This window comes from Salvelinus namaycush, chromosome 4, assembly GCF_016432855.1.
Source record: "Salvelinus namaycush isolate Seneca chromosome 4, SaNama_1.0, whole genome shotgun sequence".
Classification (NCBI taxonomy): domain Eukaryota; kingdom Metazoa; phylum Chordata; class Actinopteri; order Salmoniformes; family Salmonidae; genus Salvelinus; species Salvelinus namaycush.
In genome coordinates this window covers 58,098,191-58,116,609 of record NC_052310.1, presented here as the reverse complement: position 1 = coordinate 58,116,609, position 18,419 = coordinate 58,098,191, and the positions used below count along the sequence as shown (strand labels likewise).

At 40.2% G+C, this 18,419-nt stretch overlaps 2 protein-coding genes across 3 annotated transcripts in view; one reads left to right on the top strand and one right to left on the bottom strand.

Annotated features, from left to right (window-relative positions):
- The first annotated feature begins 2,782 nt into the window (after positions 1-2,782).
- Positions 2,783-5,738, top strand: tacr2 (tachykinin receptor 2). The gene is made up of 5 exons (XM_038990861.1): positions 2,783-3,183; positions 4,355-4,549; positions 4,747-4,897; positions 5,147-5,343; positions 5,540-5,738. Exons 1-5 carry the CDS (start codon positions 2,786-2,788, stop codon positions 5,736-5,738), a joined length of 1,140 nt encoding a protein of 379 aa, XP_038846789.1. The 5' UTR covers positions 2,783-2,785.
- A 1,936-nt stretch (positions 5,739-7,674) lies between these two features.
- The window catches only part of LOC120046662 (hexokinase-1), a 38,622-nt gene continuing 27,877 nt past the window's right edge, over positions 7,675-18,419 (bottom strand). For both annotated transcript variants that reach the window (XM_038992057.1, XM_038992058.1), the window contains 13 exons: positions 18,295-18,394; positions 16,776-16,959; positions 16,465-16,620; positions 16,066-16,299; positions 15,459-15,763; positions 12,363-12,511; positions 12,013-12,132; positions 11,439-11,534; positions 11,024-11,123; positions 9,863-10,046; positions 9,575-9,730; positions 9,237-9,470; positions 7,675-8,951 (listed from right to left, as the gene is read on the bottom strand). In XM_038992057.1, coding sequence (XP_038847985.1) covers positions 8,801-8,951; positions 9,237-9,470; positions 9,575-9,730; positions 9,863-10,046; positions 11,024-11,123; positions 11,439-11,534; positions 12,013-12,132; positions 12,363-12,511; positions 15,459-15,763; positions 16,066-16,299; positions 16,465-16,620; positions 16,776-16,959; positions 18,295-18,394 — 2,169 coding nt within the window. In that variant the 3' untranslated portion in view covers positions 7,675-8,800. The remainder of the gene's footprint in view (positions 8,952-9,236; positions 9,471-9,574; positions 9,731-9,862; positions 10,047-11,023; positions 11,124-11,438; positions 11,535-12,012; positions 12,133-12,362; positions 12,512-15,458; positions 15,764-16,065; positions 16,300-16,464; positions 16,621-16,775; positions 16,960-18,294; positions 18,395-18,419) is intronic.

The window sequence follows — 18,419 nt, the reverse complement described above, 5'->3', positions numbered from 1 at the left end:
CATGAATCAAATGCACATATACAGGCATAATGAGTTATAGCCTACTTATTTATTTGGACAGTGAAGCTAAAACTTTACATTTCTCCATACTCCAGCATTTTGGATTTGAGAAATTGTTTTATATGAGGCGACAGTACAGAATGTCACCTTTTTTTAATTTGAGTGTATTTTCATACATGTTTTACCATTTAGAAATGAAAGCATCCACATTAAAGCAAGGTACATTCCAAAAGCAATCGTAGGCTACACCATGAACAAATATGTATATTTTCTGACATTACAGACCAAACATATTTACTGGTAATATTTTATAATTAATTTATATGGACATGTAGGGTACACTGTATACAACACCTGGTTTTGATATAGGCCTATACCAATGTTTTTCTTGCTTCCTTGTTTTCTTGTTTACCCCATATTTTGAGGAATATACAATCATTGATGTGGTTATTTGTAAGATTGTCTATAGGGTACTCTCAATGTGGTAGGGTAGGCCATGTCAAATGTAGCAACATTAGATTCTATTATGAATTTTGAAACCAAAACATGAAACTTCATGCACAAAGGTACTGCCTTTTTTCAATATTATGTCAGCAGAGTTACATTCTAACCTTCTGTTTTGCCTGTCTGCAGATTCATTATAAATCTATTTTGATTAATTTGGCTTGCTGGTATTTGTCTCAGGTGGGGAGAGTACCTGGATGGTACCCAGACAGTGGATTTAATGTTGTTGATTTTAGACAGTAAGTTGAAAGAAGCTTTCATTCAACCTTTTCTTGCCACATACTGTATGATGTTGTTTTCTTGTGGTGGGTCACTTGAAATAGAATGGCACATAATCTGGTATGTTGAGCCTGAATCATTGGGGAGTGGTTGTCGGTGTGTTGGACTCTGAACCTTTCTACATCTCTCTCTCTCTCACCGTGTGTGTTTCGATGATATGCATGCTATTCAATGAGATATTCCATTGACATCTGGTTAACTCTGACTGCATCATCACCCTAAAGCTGCACCACATCCTTTTTGTATTCAATTCGATATCTTAATGAGTAAAAAAAATACAGCTGTATTGTAGACATCATGTTCAGCTTTTGAAAACAACCGGGCCATAGTACTAATCCTCAGACTTTTATATTCCAATATCAATCAATGCTACATTAATGCAATAAATTACTAAGTGTCCAATTTGCAATGGACAAGTTGGTACCTCAAGAAATTGACCAAATGGCATCAATAGTGCAATATTAGCCCATGGGTGTGTTGATATTTGGTAACATGGTGTCATTGTGGTTAAACCTCTTGACCCCTATCAGCTATATGGAGCCATTTGCCTGAAAGAGCCCATTGTAGACTGATGCAATTTCTCCATCCTCTATATAAAACACTTAAGCAATAAGGCCCGAGGGAGTGTGGTATATGACCAATATAAATTATAAACTGGGTCATTCGAGCCCGGAATACTGATTGGCTGACAGCCGTGGTATACTGTATCAGACCATACACCACATGTATGACAAAACATGTATTTTTACTGCTCCAATTACATTGGTAGACACTTTATGATAGCAATAAGGCACCTCGGGGGGGTTTGTGGTATATTGCCAACTTACCACGGCTAAGGGCAGTTCTTATGCATGACGCAACTCCCTTAGCCGTCGTATATCGTATATTGGACATATACCACACCCCCTCGGGCCTTATTGATTAACTAACTCACTAACACATATCCAGGGTTGTCACAGGAAGGACAAGATCGTCAAGGATGTCAGCCACCTGAGCCACGGCCTGTTCACCCACCTAGAAGGCGGAGACAGTACAGGTGCATCAAAGATGGGACCATAAGACTGAGAAACAACTGCCATCTCCAGCCCATCAGACTGTTAAACAATCATCAGTACCCTGCCCTGGTCACTTTAATAATGTTTACATACTGTTTCACCCACTTTATATGTATATACTGTATTCTAGTCATGGCTCATCCTATATAATACAGAATTGTTTAAAAATAAATGGTGTATTTTCTTAATTTATTGCTAGGTATTGCAGCACTGTTGGAGATAGCAACACAAGCATTTCACTGCACCTGTGATAACATATGCAAATCTATGTAGAGACCAATACATTTTGATTTGTACATTTAATCTGTTAGAGTTACTAGTTGCCTATCCAAAATTGTAATCAGTAAGGAAACTTTGGATTACCCAAACTTTACAAATTAGTTTTTTTCTGGTAACGTAGTAGATTAGTTACTGTTTTTTGTAATCATATTACATGTAACTGATAACATGTAATCAGTTACTCCCCAAACCTGCTCCTATTTGTGTGCCTGCTTTGCTTCATTGTGTTCTGCAGGTTTCTGGAAGTCTGCTGCATGCGGCTACATTTGCTATTTGTATTGACACCACTTCTAAAATCAGATTTTATTGTTGAAAGTGCGCACCTGTACTTTCACAGATGTTGTATCACACTGAAATCTCAAACCCTACACTTTAGTAGGCTCTTGCGCACATTCCAAAACCGTAGCTCTCCAACCACTGCTGGCAGCTCAGTTTTACGCACGCGCCACTGGCAAGGCTCCAGAGGTTGGATGGAGCTCACTTCAGCCGGGGCTACCGTTACTCAGAAGATGGCTGGAGAGGGTACTCTGATTTAACAACATCTTAATGGTTCTGAAATGGATAGTTTTTGTTCAAGGAGAGGACAATGTGCTCGAGGATGACATCTGAACTAATTATTAATTGTCCAATGCTGTTTCCAAAATTATTTTGTGCAATTTGAGGTAGAGATGGATACAACTTCGAAACCGTTCAACCTCTCAACAACCATATATTTTCAGGATTATGGAAACGAGACGACCATCAATCGTTTTGAACAGCCGGATTGGCAAGTGGCACTGTGGGCAATTGCTTATTCACTGATAGTGATTGTGTCTGTCACAGGAAATGTCACTGTAATTTGGATAATTTTGGCGCACAAAAGAATGAGGACAGTGACTAACTATTTTATAGTAAATCTTGCATTCTCGGACGTTTCGATGGCTACTTTTAACACTGTCTTCAATTTTGTTTATGCTATACACAACGACTGGTACTTCGGGTTGGGATACTGTAGGTTTCAGAACTTCTATCCCATCACAGCCATGTTTTCAAGCATTTACTCTATGGCAGCTATTGCGGTTGACAGGTAAGAACATACAACGAGCCTTCTTCCTATTATGTGATATAGCCTGCATACTCTAGTCTGTAGAGAACACACAATTGTTCAGGGACATCAAAAGTAAAAATGTCCACTCAAACCATGGGGAATTTCTTTAAATTAGGCACGTTCCAAAGACATAATCATATCAACCTCTACAATGGCCGCATCAGTCAGATACATGTGTAATGACGCTACTTGTCATTGAAGTAGACAATAATCCAATAATCATCACATACGCTAATTTGTATTATATTTCTGAGTTATATTAAAATGTATTTTTAAATATAGCTTACTGGGCACTGTACATCCTAATGGTGCAATACATTGTAATTATTATATTATTGAATTTGCTTACAACATATTTACCATGTATCCCTTCAAAAGGTTTTATTAGTCCTGTCTGTGTGTGTGACAGACATGCACTGTGAAGTCTGTCTGTCTTTGTGCGGGTAAAAGAGCGCGCTAGCTTTCCTAAATCCACCTATTCTGTTGATATAAGGGCAATACGTATATTACTCTGTATATCCCTATGGAGCTATAGAATATAGCCCTTAAACAGTAGGCTATCTGTAAAGCTGAAGCGTTACGGGTTCCGCGATAGTAATGTAAAGGTAATTTACGATTGAGCCAACATATGCAGTGTTTACGGTGAATGCACTCTCGGCTAAAACGGGAACATTGCCATTTCAATTTCAATCACGCTGTAAAGCTGAACTTCTGCGATGCGGATTTAATAGAGCCCTAGTTACATTCCCATTTAATCTCTGAACCTTTCTACATCTCTCTCTCTCTCACCGTGTGTGTTTCGATGATATGCATGCTATTCAATGAGATATTCCATTGACAGCTGGATAACTCTGACTGCTGCACCACATCCTTTTTGTATTCAATTCGATATATCTTAATGAGTAAAACAAATCCACTGTATTGTAGACATTGCTGTTTTCAAAGCTCTGATGAACAACAGTTACTCATATATTACAGAATGATTATCGGCAAAGTGCACTACCATTCACTTATCATGACCGTGAGATTGTGATGAGTGAGCATCACCATGGTTTTCAGAACATTTCAGTCTTCAGCACTCTAAGCAGCCTATGACATGTACTGTTATACATCTGTCTGTATCTGATTTTTGCTTGTTTCTCTTCCACAGATACATGGCCATAATTTACCCTTTGAAACCAAGGCTGTCCTCCACATCCACCAAGATTGTGATTGGTCTCATCTGGGCGGTGGCATTCTCCCTGGCTTTCCCCCAGTGCTACTACTCTGTCACCCAGTATTATCCACCACGGACCATCTGCATGGTCAACTGGCCTGATGAGTATGGTGGGAAACACCATCTCACGTGAGACACCCACAATACCTTTTCCAGTAATGTGTGTCTGTCTAGACGTAGTTGCTATAATGACAACATAGATCAAAGTGTTTTCTTTTTTTCATGGTTAGAAATGGATGTTATGTCATGTTCGAAGACCAAGCGCACATTATCACATAATTCTGTCTGGAATACTTGAGCCTGAACAATATCCTACTGTCTCACAGATACCAGATAGCTATGATCATACTGATCTACCTGCTTCCCCTGCTGGTGATGTTGATCACCTACAGCCTTATTGGCCAGACACTGTGGGGCAGTGAGATACCGGGGGAGGCCTCAGATCACTACCAGAATCAGATCCACGCCAAACGCAAGGTCAGCTATGTCATATTAATGCAAAGCCTTGACTGAACAGTTTATAAGAACCTGCTTTTTAAAAAATGTGTATCTCTATTTACTTAAAGCATTGTGTCCAGTATTCCACCAGTATGGCCATTGCAAATACATACCAAAAACAAACGCTTCAAAGAAAGTGCTTAGACCCAGGTCTGGTCCACATAGTTGCCATGGCATCAGAGATGCTCGGCTGTCTCAGTGAGTTGTGATGTTTTGTGCTCCATGTAGGTGGTGAAGATGATGATAGTGGTGGTGATGACCTTCGCCCTGTGCTGGCTGCCCTACCACATCTACTTCATCCTGGGCAGCTTCAACAAGGAAATCTACATGCAGACGTACATCCAGCAGGTATACCTGGCCATCTTCTGGCTGGCCATGAGCTCCACCATATACAACCCCATCATCTACTGCTGCCTCAACCAAAGGTAAAGCCAGAGGGACATCACTAAACTCATATTGTGGCAGTTGCATGATATTATTGATTCAACAACCTACAACCCACCTTTTTAGGTTGAACTTTATTAATGAAGCAATAAAGCAATAGTTCATTTTGGAATGCTTGTCAACGTTAGCTGGCTAACTTGATCTGGCTGATATTCCCTTTGGCATCTCTTTTTCTAGATTCCGCTCGGGGTTCCGTCACGCTTTCAGCTGGTTACCCTTCATAAAGGTGTCGGAGGAGGACAAGATGGAATTGCAGCACACACAGACCTTCAGGATGACACGCAGCTATCGCACTGAGAACACCAAGGGTACTGTGGTCCGCCACAACTCCACCCAACACGATGACCACACCACAGTCAAGCTCATGAAATGCTAAGGACACGAGGACATGCTCAAGCTCATGATGACAGTTGCGGGAGAAGTCAGGTGAAACAAATCATGTTATGAGAAGTTAGGAGAAGTCAAGTGAAACAAATCATGTTATGATTGTGTACAGTCACTCAGTCATGCCAAATACCTCACAGATGACTGTTAATCCAGGAGGAGAATGGGTTCCAGGAGAATGGGAAGGAGAACTTCCGTGGCATTAGCACCAGGCCTTATATGTTGCTGTGTTTAGGTAGTGATATTATTTGTGTTGTTTTAGCATAATATTGGTATATGTTGTGTGGTACCTGGCTTTGTAGACCAGATTGTGAAACATGCAAGTGAACCCACTTGTAAATATTTGCTGAAATATAAAGTAACTGATAAGAGACTGATAAATTAACACACTTTATTAATAGTACACAAATTATATTACACAAATGAATAATGGGGTAACATCCACCACAATATAATTTGAGGAATGGACTGTGATATTTAAACTACACAGATTATTTTTCAGCTCACCTCTGAAATATGTAACCACTGTAGTCCTAGTTCTCCAGTAGAATATATTGCAATCTTTTCTACAGCAATAGAACTGTTACCAAAATCCATACACAACAGAACTTGACTTGTAAGAGGCAACCTTTTAATAGTTTTGTGGCAAGGGGATTGAAAGAGTTAAAGTACCATTCAACAGTTGACACACCTACTCATTCAAGGGTTTTCCTTTATTTTTTACTATTTTCTACATTGTAGAATAAATGTGAAGACATCAAAACTATGAAATAACACACATGGAATCATGTAGTAACCAAAAAAGTGGTAAAAGATTTATTTTATATTTGAGATTTTTCAAAGTAGTCACCCTTTGCCTTGATGACAGCTTTGAACACTCTTGGCATTCTCTCAACCCTAGAATGAGTAGGTGTGTCCAAACTTTTGAGTGGTACTGTATATGGGATAGCTGTCGTGTCCCATAGAGCCCATGTTGGCAGCTATGGTGTAAAATGTTGAAAATAATCTTCAACAAGTGTTTGCCAGTGCAAGATGGTCCAATTAAAATAGTATTGGAGTACAGTAGCCGTATACATTATTCAATGGTTCTCTGAAATCAGAAAAAAGACTATCAACACATTGTTTAGAACACGAAAACAGTCAAAAACAAAGCATGTGAATTTAAAAAGGATAATGTAATATGTGGTAACTGTTGCCTTTGTTAAATATCACAGTGCGTATTGAATTTTTGTTTTGTGCCCTAGACTACTCTTTTTTTCATGTTGTGACTTGTGATGTGCTCAAAAAATTTAATTGTCAAAGTTATATCTCACTACATTTTTTGCTATCTATGGTGTCACATGATGTAGGTCATGCTTATTGTAATATTGTTGTATTTTGTAAAGTTGATATTGATATAGTGTAGCATAGAAAAGTCACTCCACTGAGGAATTGATACATTTAAAGTATTGTAAAATGTTACGCTGTGCATTATTCTAATATGCTGGTGCTGGCTACTTTGGAAATTAATTACGGCTATGTTGATAACAGTGTAGACAACTCAGGTCAGATGACTTTCCACCTCAAGATAATTGCATAATGCCAGTGTATTTCATAAATTACTTTATGAGGGCAGGTTCCTGTTAAAGTGATTTCTTCATAAAACATTGTGTTCATGTGCAGAATGTTATTTTAACATTACCATAACTGAAATTAAAAGCATATGTAGCTTTGCATGACTGTGCAGACATACAGTATTGTAGGTGAAATTATTTCACAAAATAACATACAATCTTGTTGCTAACATAGCATCTTTGTCCAGGGGCTTAACTGTTTAATTTATACTGTATTATTAATGTACTGTACTATCACTGGAACATTTCATGAACAAAACCTCAGAATGGAAGTGGACCTTTATTGAAAAAGTATTTACAATAGGTCTTTATCTGATGACTAACAGCTTTATATTTGGTTGCACATCAAAATAAATGTAATTGTAACCCAATGCATCCTTTTGACCAGTTTTGTGCATCTCTGATTGTACAAAATAATTGTATTCTAGATTTCTGACACTATATAAGGTAAGCATTTAATATATAATCTTATAGCTATTTTTTTTCTTACAGTAAGGATTGAACATTCAACTGCAGTATACAAACATATGCTCACACACATCTTGCTCCATTCATTCTGTTATAAATGTCTTCTTTTGTACATTGTGCACTGCTGGAATTCAAGTCATTGTCTTATTCACAAAAGCCAGTTTTATTGATACCGTTGCTTTAGATATCTGATTTTCAGCAGGCTCTGATTGAATCTGGTCCTTAACATGACTCAGCCTAAGAGGTTTCACAAAGACTGCCAAAGCAATGCATTGAGGAAGCATCCTACAGCGTGGCTGCATTTACTTTTGAATGAGCTTGTGAGCAGCCTGCCCTTGAGCAATGAAAAGATACTCAAAGGTCAAGGAACAATGGTTCATTCATAACAACCCTAGAAATTCTATCAAGCAAATACAAAAAAAGGTTGACATTTCATATCTTTGAAACACTTAAAGAAGAATGCCAAGTTAAAAATAAAAACCAGATTTCACAAGATAACTTCTTAACCTTGCAATGATTCTCCCTTACAACTCATTATGTCAAAACATCCACCCAATACAAAAATGAAATAAATAACATTTACATTTATATACCTGAGCAAGGTATACAACATTCAAAGCAGAAATATTTCCTATTATACATATACCCAAATGCCTAAAGCAGTGTTATAACATCACAAATAAGATGAACTCAAACAAAGAGCCCAGTTCCTTGCATACGGAATAGCAGATCAACACAAAGACCAAACGGCTGGTAATAGCAGGTGAAGAAGTGAAATTGTTTAAAGCATGTAAATGTTCTGTCATTGGTGCCCTTGAGATCTGCCCACCACAGGCGAACAATGGTTGGTTTCTGAAGCAGAGTGGTTAAGTGGAAAATACTGTAAGTGTCATTGCTAGAGTGGTATGCTACTATATGGAGAGAAAGAAGAGGAGGAGGAAGAGGAGTGGAGAGGGGGTTAAGCCAAACAGACTCAGCTCTTCTGCTCCTCCTGCTCACGCATGCGACAGCCCACAGCAGTGATGAGGGCTGCACCCTTGCCACTCCCGTCCTCAGAGAGAAGGAAATTGACGTTACACTTAGGGGCCAACTCTTTCACTGTCTGGTGCATGATCCCTGAGAAGCTGTGAAGGGATAGAAAAAGACATGGATAGTCTCACTTACACACTTGACTTTGTTCATGCTATTGTTACACTAAAAATGTAAATCAATGAAGCCATTCAGATGTAGGACTTGATCAAAGAGAATAGAGAACAGAAGGAATATATTTTATAACTGCAATAAACTACACAACCATTCCTGGCCCATACTCAACATTCATCATAATGTCATTGTCAACTTGAAACACACAGTTAATTACTATGATACATGTCATTTCAACCAATTGCAATCACATCATTACTACTCACTGTGGATGTAGCTTGTAGAGTGTTCCGTCCACCCCAACGGTGATGTCCATTTGGTTCAGCCCACGGTTCTCTCGGATTTTGTCGACAATGGCAGCCATTCCGGCTCCACAGAGCTGAGCCGCCCGGTGAGACACTGTACCACACACCTCCTTGACGATGATACTGTCATCACATGTGCTGTCCAGACCCAGCTGCTGCAGGATGGACCTCACCTGCAGTAGTGCCAACCGGTCACTGAGGGTAAGAGGACATTTTGTTGAGACCATTGCACAACAAAAGGAAGTTATGATGACTCAGTCAGTTACCATTTCAATCGCAGATTCAAAATGTCTACCAACCTTTCAATCTGGGAGAGGAACTTAGTTTCGAAAATGCCTCTGGTCTTCAGAGTCTCTGATATCTGCCCTCTGAAGAGAAAGCCACGCTTCGTCAAGTCGATCAGGATGTTTCGCACAATCTCCCCGAGATACATACCACTACACATCTTCTCATACCTGAGATGAAAAAGAACCACGATCATTTAGGTATATCTAGATCTCTAATAACGAGACTATTCAATATCAAATATCAACAAAAGTTAGCCGAAGTGAAGTAATTTCGATTGGGAGAGAGAGCAGCCCAATCACCTCTGTTTTCCAGGGTTGAGTGAAAAGTCATCCACAGCTTTGTCATATTCTGTCCTGATATCATCCAGGCACCCATTGTCCCCGAAGGCGCCCCACTCCATGTTGACACACATCCTCCCCACATCCCCCTCCACCATCTCAATGTTCCTCATCTCCTCCATGTAACAGGCGTTGCTGCCAGTTCCTGAAACCAGAAACCATACCATATTCAACAATCATACCTTTGACAGGTATCAAACAATAATAACAATGATATTATGTAGTTGTCTAGATCAGTTGTTCTCAAAGTGGGGTCCATGGAGGTACTGCAGGCCAAATCTCAAAATCTCAAAAATAAAATATATATATTTTTTACATTCATATTATTACATGAATATCACATGAACAACAGATTGTTGTTTCACCGTCATTGTAAAGCCCTAGTTATTTTGTTGCTCTGACAAAGTCATTTCTGAAGATGATTTATTTCATGTGATTAGTAATTAATTTACGTCTATCCCTCATTTTAAGGTCAACCCTATCACGTGAACTGAACTCTCGTTTAAATATGGTGAAACTATTCCTTTAAAAAAAAAATTGGTAAAGAAACATTGAACATCTAATAGTCAAATCATAGAGAAAAAGCAGGTGAGCTAGTTCTAATCTTTTTGGGCAATTTTCTGGTGTCTTGGGGAAAAAACCTGAGCGGGGCTAGCATAACAAGTCAACCCTGTTACTCCAAAAAATGATGAAGAACTATAGGCTACAAGAGTTCACTGCGGAGGCCCATCGGAGGCTTGACCACTTTGGCCAATCAGAAAAAAAAAAAAAAAATCAAATTCAACATTTGCCATGATGTTCATAACATTATACTGACCTCCTCTTGTGAAGTGGAACCCAGAACAATGTGATTGACCACTTGGTGTTGCGGAGAACACCCAAACCAGAGTGGCCACCGCAAAGCCCAGGGAGCCTGACCATCTCTGGAGTTGCTGTAACCCTGCTTGGGATATTTAGCCTATATTTTGAGTATTGGTTGAGATGGAGAGCCCGTTCTAGTTTGATATGTCAGGGTGTGCAATTGGAAATGTAAATTGGGCCAAGTTGGAGGTAATAATGAATTAGGTGTAGTTTATTAAGATGCATGAATACACCACATCAAAAGCTACACAGATGACCAACCTGCGATCAGGCCGACCTCACAGGTAGGCTCTTCATATGCACATGTCATCATGGTCCCCACTGTGTCATTAACTACTGCCACCACGTCCAAGTCAAACTCCTGGAGAAACGACCAATAGAAACACATGTACAGGATGTCTCTGGGAAGCAATGCTTGCCGAAATGAGAACTTCATTTTTTATAGCAATACCACTTTAAAATATTGTATCACAACCTTCTATATCATGGCAAAAACTAACAAAAAGAGCAGCCTAAAGTTACTTTTGGTTGTCAATAGATGCCCATAAGATATCAGCTTTTATATTTTGTGTAATCCTGTAGAACAGGCACTAATACCAAGTCTTTCCTGCTCTGGACTCGTGGTCAGGAAAGACTTTGGGCCCCGGTTATAGTATCATGCCATCTCTCCACTTACGTCTCTCCTTTTAATCCCCTCTCTGAGAAGTCCGACAACATCCTCCCCTTCACAGTCAGTGGCTTTGAAGCCTTTGGTCCAGGTTACCAGGATGCCCTGAACAAAGACAGAAAGATGTTCTATTAGTGACGTACACACACACGCACATGCACACACGCACACACTTACGCACACACACACATATAATGGAATGGATGCCGATAGAATTATGGGTAATGTAGTCATTCAACAGTTTCTAAATTGGCCTACAACTGCATACATCATAATTATGCATTGTGACAGTATGGTATATCAGGAATAATAACTCTCCAAAACACACACTTAAAAAAGAAAAATAGAACTACAAAACACAGCAGAATATGAAGTGGTGGTGGCCAGCGGCATGTAACAGGACAACAAGCTTCTTATGAGCCTAAAAGGAAGCGCAGAATTGAAGATGGAGATCCCGGCTCAGTTTTGTGGCTGTATTTTAATATAGATATATAGACTATATAATATAGATATAATGAGCAATATGTCTGAGATGAAAAAGTTGATAGATGGCTGATTACTGTAAAAGAAGCAGTCAGCTCACCACATTCAAGCTGGTCTGTCTGCAGGGGAAGGAGAAGGTGAAACCCAGAGGCAGGCGAGTGTTCTTCATACCCATGTAGTCCAGGAAGTCAGATATGCACTGGACAATGTGGTCAAACAGCTGTGGGAAATGGAGGGTATTTTTCAACAAGCACAAGCACATTTGCTTAAGTTACACAGGTCGAAAAGGTTGGCTGTTAGAATATTCTTAACGTATGTCCTGTTGTATCTATAATAGGAGCTATTGCATTTACAGTAACTTCCTTTTCAAATGTGTGAGACAACTGACATTGTTTTGGTACAGAATGAGATATATGTCCATACTCACAGGAAACTCCCAAACTTACTTACCTCCTCTCCAGTCCCCTGCATCACCTCCATAGGAATAGCATAAATTTTGTTATGCATCTCTACTGTCCGCCGCTTGCCACTGCGAATCTTCACCAACAGCACTCTAAAGTTTGTCCCTCCTAAATCCAAAGCCAAGAAATCACCATTTTCTGGAAAACACAACAAAATAACAATACTGTCTTTAGTAAAAAGAGATAATAATGGTTTGATTTTCCATATATTTTTTTATGAGACATAATTACACATTATAAAGGGTTCCTAAATGCTTATGAAAAGTCTTACAACGCATTGTACTTGTTGCCACTGTCATAGCCATTTGAAATCAGTGACAAACAGTGTGTCGACTTGAATCTCTCATTGACATTGGATGTTTTGACTTGCATGAAGGTGTGGGAGTGCTGTGAAGTAATTGTGTTAGACTTAGAAATACTTTGACCTTAATCAGGGCACTGCAAGAAGTGCTAAGCCAAAAAAAATACACAATATCATATGTTTACATGGAAGCCTGGATTATAGTAGCGTGTTAAAGCATTAACGAGTGATAAGGAGCTTTTAAGTTGTTGATATGGTTATATACAGCAGGGGGAGCAGAAGAGGGGTAAATTCCCATTTATGTCAAATGGAATTACAGTTTTTTCCAACTGCTTACACACGTTTTCAAAATTCTACACACAATTCCCAAAACTGCACACACAAAATGAAAAATGCCTCACATCTCCTTCAAAATGTAACACTCCATTCAAAATGCCATAAACACATGTCAGAATGAAGCATTTGCATCAAATGGCAAATACTGCTTTCATAATAGTAAACTTTTGGATATACCATGTAAACACTGTTGTTCTAAATCTAAAGCTCTTTGGTCTTTTATAGGCTTATATCTACATTTCAATACAATGTTCTACAGTGAAAGTAATCTGCTGAGAGGGGTAACAAGTACACTGTAAACACCAATGCAATGTAGAAACAGAAAATATTTATTAGGCCAAACATTACTGTTGTATACAGTAGCATACAACAAAACCATAAACATATGTAAACCAAAAGTATATTCTTTAGAATACAGTAAAGAACACAATTGTGTGTGTGGGGTCCCGGGGGGGGGGGGGGCAGTCCAGGAATTGGAAGGGGGGGGCAGTCACCAGTACTAAGCTACGCTTCATCTCTTCTCCGGCCTGGGTCTGGCCACAATACTTCGTCCACATCACAAGATACGTCTTCTCTTGCCAAACATCAAGGGAAGTATCTCCTAGCATGGCGTATCAAACCTTGGACAGAGGCAACCTCTATGTCCCCACATGCGTCCTCCATTGCCTGGAGAAGCGGCATGCAGGCATAGGGTTGGCGAACATACACTTTCCAGCGCCAGGCTGAGAAGAATTCCTCTATGGGATTTAGAAAAGGTGAATATGGGGGTAGGTACAAAACTACAAATTGTGGATGGGTGGCAAACCAGTTTTGGACCAGAACAGCCCGATGAAAACTAACATTGTCCCATAAAACCACAAATCTAGCAGGTTCCTGATCTGGATCAGGGACAAGCATTGTGTAAATTGCATCCAGAAAAGTGAGCATATGGCCGATGTTGTACGGACCCAGTGTGGCATTGTGATGGAGGACCCTGTTTTGAGTGATGGCAGCACACATAGTTATATTACCCCACGCTGTCCAGGGTCATTGGTAATTGCCCTCTGTCCTATTACATTTCTTCCGCGGCGCCTGGTTTTGGTGAGGTTGAAGCCAACCTCATCCACATAAATAAATTCATGGCGAATTACATGGGCATCCAGCTCCAATACTCTCTGTAACAGACAAAAGGATATACAGATGAGTAAATATGGTATGTCTGAAGTACTGGAAGTAGTGTTGCATACATACCTCTACAAAGTCGCATATTCTTGATTCTGTCAGAGTTTCTCTCAAATGGCACCTTGTAAAGTTGTTTCATCGTCACTCGGTGCCATTGGAAAATGCGTTGTATGGTCGACAGGCTTACAGCATTGATGTTGTTAAATATGGTGTCATTATTCAAGATATGCTCTCTTATCTCTCGAATCCTAATTGCATTGTTGGCCAAAACCATATTTATAATTGCAGTCTCTTGTACATCTGTAAACAAGCGTCCTCGTCCTCCATGATGTCTTTGCCTTTCCACTCTGTACAGAATTCAAACACAGTATGTGTTCAGCATAGGAACTGTAAACAATGTACAAAAAAATGTAGTACAGCATGATAACCAACCTCATTCATTCAATGCAGTGCAGTAAATGGATGGCTTAGAGTTACAAATGTTTATGCAATACTATGCAGTCATACGTATTTTACAGTACATTACTGTAATGCTAAAATAGTCATTAGATAGTTGCATACCTGTTCTCATTTCTGAAGGTTCGAATTATGGATGCCACTGTAAATCGACTCAAATTGGGCTGGACTCTTAGTCCAGCCTCTCTCATGGTCAAACCGTGGTTGATCACATGATCAACAAGTGTTGCCCTAATCTCATCAGAGATGGCTCTCCTTCTTTCTCTTCTTTGCCCTCGCCCTCTTCTTCCTCTTCCTCTCCCTCCTACTCCTCTTGCTCTCTGTCCATTGTTGGCATCCATTGTTCAAAACAGGTAATCTGACCGTTGACCTATTTATAGGCCTATACTACAGTAAAGCAGTGATTGGTTAGTGATCAGTTAAGCTATTAGTGTTTGCACATGTGAGGAGTGTGTGTGTGACCTAGTGAATAAGTGTAGCATTTTGATTGGTTGTGTTTGGAAAAGGAAAGCAAGTCACTTCCTGTTAGATTTTTGTGTTTTAGGTAGAGAATTGTGTGTAGTGTTTTGAAAAAAGTGTTTTATGCAATTGACAACTGAGTAAAAGGCTGAGAAATAGCTTATGGTTTTGGATATTTGGTGTGTAGTTTTGCACTTTGAGTGAGAGGTTTCAAAAATCGTGTGACATGAAAAGATTTTGTGTGTAAGCAGTTGGAAAAAACTGTAATGGAATGAATCTCTAAATGTTTTGTCACAGAGCTAAACCACTCTGGTCAACTGGTAGATTCACAGTCTGGCAAACTAGTTTAAATCCAAGTTGAACTTCTCTCACCTGATCCATCTGGTGTGCTGAGTACATATGTGGGCCACATCTTGACGGTGGCGCTGTTATGGGTCTTTTTCCCAAGGCCGTTCTGGATCTCCGTCCTCATCCTCTTCTTCACCTCCAGCAGCTGGTCACTGGTCAGTCTGAACTCAGCCAGGGTCTCTGTGATCTGACAACGCTGGTCAGCCAGCCGGTAGGCCACGGCGGTCACCATGGCAGCGCCCTTGGAGCTCCCGCTCTCTGAGAGCAGGAAGCGGACATCTGACTCAGGAACTAGGCGGCGGACTGTTTTGTGGAGACGCCGGGCATATCTGAGGAGATGGGGAGGGTGATTCTCAGTCAGACAAAAATCCTGACCTTGGATTCTCACGTGTAACTCAACCTTTTATGTATCTCAACACAACTCAGGCTCTTGGCCCTAGTACCTAAAATATAACTTTGACATCTGTATTCTGTATCAATGTCTCTTTTTCAAAGTCCATTGTGGTATTCCTTAAGCCATTTCACAGAATTGCATAGCTTCAACGCAAGATACACAATTAAGATGCACAATAAGAGCTGGGTACAGTCTACCTTGTACCCAGGGGGCCCTCTACTGGTATAGGCTACTCACTGCGGGTGCATCTTGTAGAGAGAGCCGTCGATGCCCACAGTGGTGCGTAGGCGAGGGTTCCCTTTGTTGTCCTTTAGCCTGGAGAGGATGCCGCCCAGAGTGGCAGCGATGAGGTTGGCTGATCTGTGGGAGACTATGGTGCATACGTGCTGCACAGCAATGCAGTCATCTGCGGATGGTTCCACACCCAGGCGACCTAGGATATCCTTGGCTTTAGTGAGGCCTTCTTTACTCCTGGACAGTGACAGGTTCGGAGAAGAGATGAGCTCAGTGGTGGCAAATAACATTACAAAGGTGTACTGTAATGGTGTGCAGTCTCAAAGCAGTGCTCAGTTTGCAAATGGCTACATGACACAAGTCATCTAGACCCTAAAGAAAATAAAACTGATTGACACCTACTTTTCAATGGAAGAAACGTGTTTGGTTTCAAATTTCTCTTTGGTAAGAAGTTCAGGCGTTATCCGACCCTCAAACAAAAATCCCTCTTTGGCCATCTTGACCAGGATGAGTCGCACAAGTTCGCCCATGTACATCCCACTGACCATCTTCTCAAACCTGGAGAGAAAAAGATACAGTATGTTGCTAAACTGAGGGAAAAGGTGACATAAAAGATGGCTACTACTATCTATCAATGCACTTAACTGATTATTGCATGTCTTAAAGAAATTTGGGAAGGTCTGATTTATAGTGTATTAATATGTGGGACATACAGCTGTTTCCCTGGGTTTAGAGAGCCCCTGTCAATTTCTCTGTCGAACTCTGTGCGAATGTCCTCCAGCATTCCATCGTCCCCAAAGCCTCCCCACTCTGTGTTGATACACATTCTGCCCTCGTCTCCCTCCACCAGGTCAATGTGCCTTAGCTCCTCCATGTAACAAGCATTAGTACCTGTGCCTAAGGAGACACCAACAAACAACACGGGAGAAATGCAAAAGTAAAAGTGTACCCAATGAGCTTCAGCTCGGCTTGAACAAAAATAGGGTAAAAGGGTGATCAGCAAGGGCACATTGAAACCAAACACAGCACTATCTGTTTTGACAAAAGGATTGAACATTTTGGAATAAATATAATTAAACACCCACACCGGTAGAAATCCACTTTTTCAAGCTGAAAAACAATGTCCAGAACTTACCCATGATGGTGCATAACGATTTAAGTCAGTAAGTCATAGTTTTAGTCAAATTCTGATATATTTTGGCTTGAAGTGACAAATCCGAACTGCCCACCTTGTGCAAATCCGTGTGAATGTTGTGTCATTTCCTATGATATAACATAAAAATTATTTTCAGCCTACGTTTAATTTCAGGGTTGGTTTTTATTTGAATATTACCACCCACCAGCATGGCAATGTTTATTAATCAGAAACAGCTGCAAAGTTATTCCTCTTCGTGACTGACATGAGCCAAACAGTCTTGTGTCCACTTGGTCACCTGAGCCATGGAGAAAAAATGTAAGGGTGCATGTAATTTGTTAGTTACATGAAATTTGTTAGTTACATGTAATTTGCAGCGTGCATGATCTTGAGCAAAGTCATTGTAGCCTATAATTTCACTTCCCATGTGAGAACCATGAGCAAGGGCTGTCTTGGCTTTGCTGTACCGCAGCCAAAGCCTGTCAGCAGCCTACCTACGAAAAGTTGCACCATGTCCATTACAATGAAGAAAAACGCATATCAGCTATTTTTCTATAGTTATGGATATTATCTGAGCTTCATCTTATTTGTCAAACTATTTCTATGGTGTATTCGCGGCCGCAATTTATGGAAGATGTCAAAACTTTGGCGATAACAATAGATGGCAAAGTCAAAGATAGACCAGTGGTTTCCATCTGTGACGAAGTTTTCCCTAAATCAATGCTTATGACAAATCCAGCTCCAGAACAAGCCATCGATCGAGCTGGCTAATCTTTTGAATACAGTGTAGTTAAAAAAAACAGCAACAACAGACAACATTAGCCTGCTAGATATGGTTAGCAAGCTAGCTAGCTAGCTAGATAATGTTAGCATGCTAGGTGCCCTATTTGTTGATGTTTAACTCCATGTGGAAATTCCTACACCCAATTCATAAATATGTATAAGTAGCCTTTGTCATTCTTCAGAGGTGGAAGCTAAACGTGCATTTTCTCTCTAAGACAGGAAATTACATTGAAATAGTGGCACCAACTTCTTTTGTGGCGGAGGGGGGGGGGGTGTCCTTTAATGGTCTGGTGGGAGGTAAATGGATGTTATACCTATGATGATACCAACTTCACAACGCTGGTCATCAAAGCCACAGGTCATCATGGTTCCAACTGTGTCATTGACCACTGCCATGATGTCTACATCATAGTCCTGAAAAGCACAGGGTTACAATTAT

Bases quoted from the DNA above. Each gene is read 5' to 3' on its own strand.
- tacr2 (XM_038990861.1), top strand. From the start codon at position 2,786: ATGGATACAACTTCGAAACCGTTCAACCTCTCAACAACCATATATTTT. The intron at 3,184-4,354 runs GTAAGAACATAC...TCTCTTCCACAG, and splicing joins GCAGCTATTGCGGTTGACAG to ATACATGGCCATAATTTACC. The intron at 5,344-5,539 runs GTAAAGCCAGAG...CTCTTTTTCTAG, and splicing joins TACTGCTGCCTCAACCAAAG to ATTCCGCTCGGGGTTCCGTC.